The 2,770-nt window shown below is 40.3% G+C and overlaps 1 protein-coding gene across 1 annotated transcript; it reads right to left on the minus strand.

Annotated features, from left to right (window-relative positions):
* Positions 1 to 987: 987 nt before the first annotated feature.
* LOC104943274 (exosome complex component RRP45-like) lies at positions 988 to 2,102 on the minus strand (the record flags this gene model as incomplete). Its single annotated transcript, XM_010768623.1, has 3 exons — positions 988 to 1,093; positions 1,777 to 1,914; positions 2,000 to 2,102. Coding segments are annotated over 3 exons (328 nt in total), but the record flags the coding sequence as incomplete, so codon positions are not given.
* Positions 2,103 to 2,770: the final 668 nt, after the last annotated feature.

The following is a 2,770-nucleotide window of genomic DNA, read 5'->3' on the forward strand; positions in this document are numbered from 1 at the left end:
GCAATGGTAGCTTTAGACTTTTTCATTGTCAGTCATTTTGACGGACAGGATCGTAACATTTCGGTCATAATCCATTATTACCCGTTGAGTGCACAATATATCACTCACTCCCGCTGACGAGGGGTATTCGGTTAACGCGAGTGCGACCACTGCTCCCAAGCCCTGTTGTTGCCATTTTATTTTCTGTTAAATAAGGTTAGTTAGACCATGAGTTAGACCCGAGTCTTCCTGACAGTTCATATTCTGCCGTTGCCCGGTGTAATTCAAATATACCGCCGCGCGCAGCACGGACACACAGCTGCTGCCCAGCCGCAGCACCGGAAATGGAACTGCTGGGAGAAAAACTGACTATCAGAGATGTAACGTTGTCTTTGATAATATTTCGTCTCCTCATTTTTCGTCAACGAAAGTAAGGAGAGATTTTGGCATAGTTTTTATTTAGCAAACTACATTTTCGTCGCGTCACTTTTCGTCAACGATATTGCATGTTGATTTCGTTACAGTTATTGTTTACTGCCGTCGGTGCAGTTTCGTCATCGTCTTGTTTTCGTCATGGAAAAAAAGGTTGTTGACGAACATATTTCGTCATAGTTTTAGTCAACGAAATTAACACCACTGATAAACATTCAAAATCAACCAACAAAATAATAGTGTTTTACAAATAGGAATGACGTTCATTCAGTAAGAGCAAATACAAACATTAAAAAAAAAACGCATAACTTTAGCCAATGCAAAGTGCACTTTTTATTTTTGGAATTAGTGAGGAGACTAGCAGTGACATTTAAATGAACTGAAGTTCAGAAAGGTTGTGTTTCCTTAAGCTTGATTTGAGCTGGAATTGATGAATGGGGATCTTAGAGATATTGCAACACTGACTGGTGATTCTATTATTTTGTCCACCTAATATACATCAATGGGGCTAGGCTAACTATATTGAGGATGAGGATCACAGAACGTTGGTACTTGATCAATAAGTGTATTCTGTCCTGAATTCATATTCGGTGCCTTACCCTTGTTGGAAGAAGGAGAAGCTGACGCTGATGGGCATGTGGTAGACACTCAGAGGAATGGGGTCCCTCTCTTCTGGACTGTACTGAGGGAGCACAGGAAGAAATGCAGAATTAAAACCTACACAAAGCTAGTTAGGACCGTTTGGAAATGAGCTCCAAAAAAATCTGTGGTTCAAGTAGTGTTCATTGTCAGGTGTTCATTTTAGCCTTAGTCCTATGTCAAATGTTCTTATTTTGTCAACCTCATCCTGTTTGTAAAGTTTTTTACCAACATTCTGTCCATTTCAGTCTCATCTTGATAAAAGAAAACTGTTAGTACTTTTGTTATAGTCAATGTATTACTGTTGATATTTCAGTCTCTTTAGACATTAGATTATATTGAACTTTTCTGTTGATTCAGTTTAGCCACAATATCCCTGCTGCATTTAGAAAAAAACAGTTTAGGACTTTGCAACGTTCTTTTTTTACTCTATTTGTCGTCAATATTTCATGTTGATATCATCACAGTTGGAGCTTTTTCACATTTTTTAGTCATGGAAACAAAGGAGAGGTAAGATTAAATATTTTGGTTTTCACAATAAAAATACCTGGTGCTACTGAATTAAAACAGTATTAATGATTGACCGGTGGTGATTTTAAGTAGAGCAGGAAAGGTCCCACTCTATATCTGCAGTGAGTATCATTAAAGAAATTCAAATAACAAAGCCGTATTTGTCCCTGCAGAATCAGAAAAGCTGAGTCAACCTGCTGTTTTTTGCTGACTCACCACAGTGACTTCATCTCCCTGGATGCCGACGTCAGGACGCTTGAAGTGGCACAGAGCGGTGATGGCAGCGATGCTGGCCGCGTCCATCAGGTTCCCGTCGTGATTCAACATGTGAACGTCCACTCTGATCTGCCACACCTGAACACACACATCGCCATCATCATTATGTCAATGAATAAGGTGATTTTCTTTCCCTCTACCTGTGTGTGTGTGTGTGTTTTACCTTTTCTCCAGAAACCACACACAGGGACTCGGTATCAATGCACTTGGAGTTCCTCAAGCATCTCTCCAGCTGTCTGTTAAGCTTCACTGACAACTCTGACTGTCTGGAGACAGAGAAAAGCCCACAGACGATTTACACTTTCTTCACAAACAAGTTGGACTAAAATTAAACATATTTCAGACACAGTCTTAGTATAATATATAATAATATGTCAACTCCCTAGTGTCAAATAGAATTTTTCTGAAGTGTCTGGTATAGTTTGATATATATAAACAGTGCATGACATTAAAGAGCATCTTGCAGGTTTTTATTTATTCTACATTTATGCTTAAACTTGCTTGAAAATTACAATTAAAAAAGTGAATGCAGGATTTGATATGTTTTACGAGACATAAGGGCAGGAATAGTATAGTATAGTTGCGTTGAGTAGAGCGGTTGTGTTTTAAGGGGTATTTTTCGGTAGTTTTACATTGTATTTCACCATTTGTAATCATGGTGCAGTATTGTGTTTGTGCAGGTTGCACAAATACCAGCCTGTCAGGACATCGAGTCCACAGTAAAAAGGACCGGAGCTAGCGTTCGTTCCTGGGTGCGTTGTGCATCCACCTCCCTGCAGCACATACTCTCCACAGCTTTATCAGGAAACCGTATTACTTCTCTCTCCTCCTCCTCCCCCCCTCCCCTCCCCTCCCCTTCGCTGCTCTCTCTCTCTCCCCTCCGGTACACGGCACCGTAAGACATTGCATTAGGTAACGCTGTGGTGGCTGTACT

This window comes from Notothenia coriiceps, unplaced genomic scaffold (genome assembly GCF_000735185.1).
Source record: "Notothenia coriiceps isolate Sejong01 unplaced genomic scaffold, NC01 NC01_scaffold00005862, whole genome shotgun sequence".
Classification (NCBI taxonomy): domain Eukaryota; kingdom Metazoa; phylum Chordata; class Actinopteri; order Perciformes; family Nototheniidae; genus Notothenia; species Notothenia coriiceps.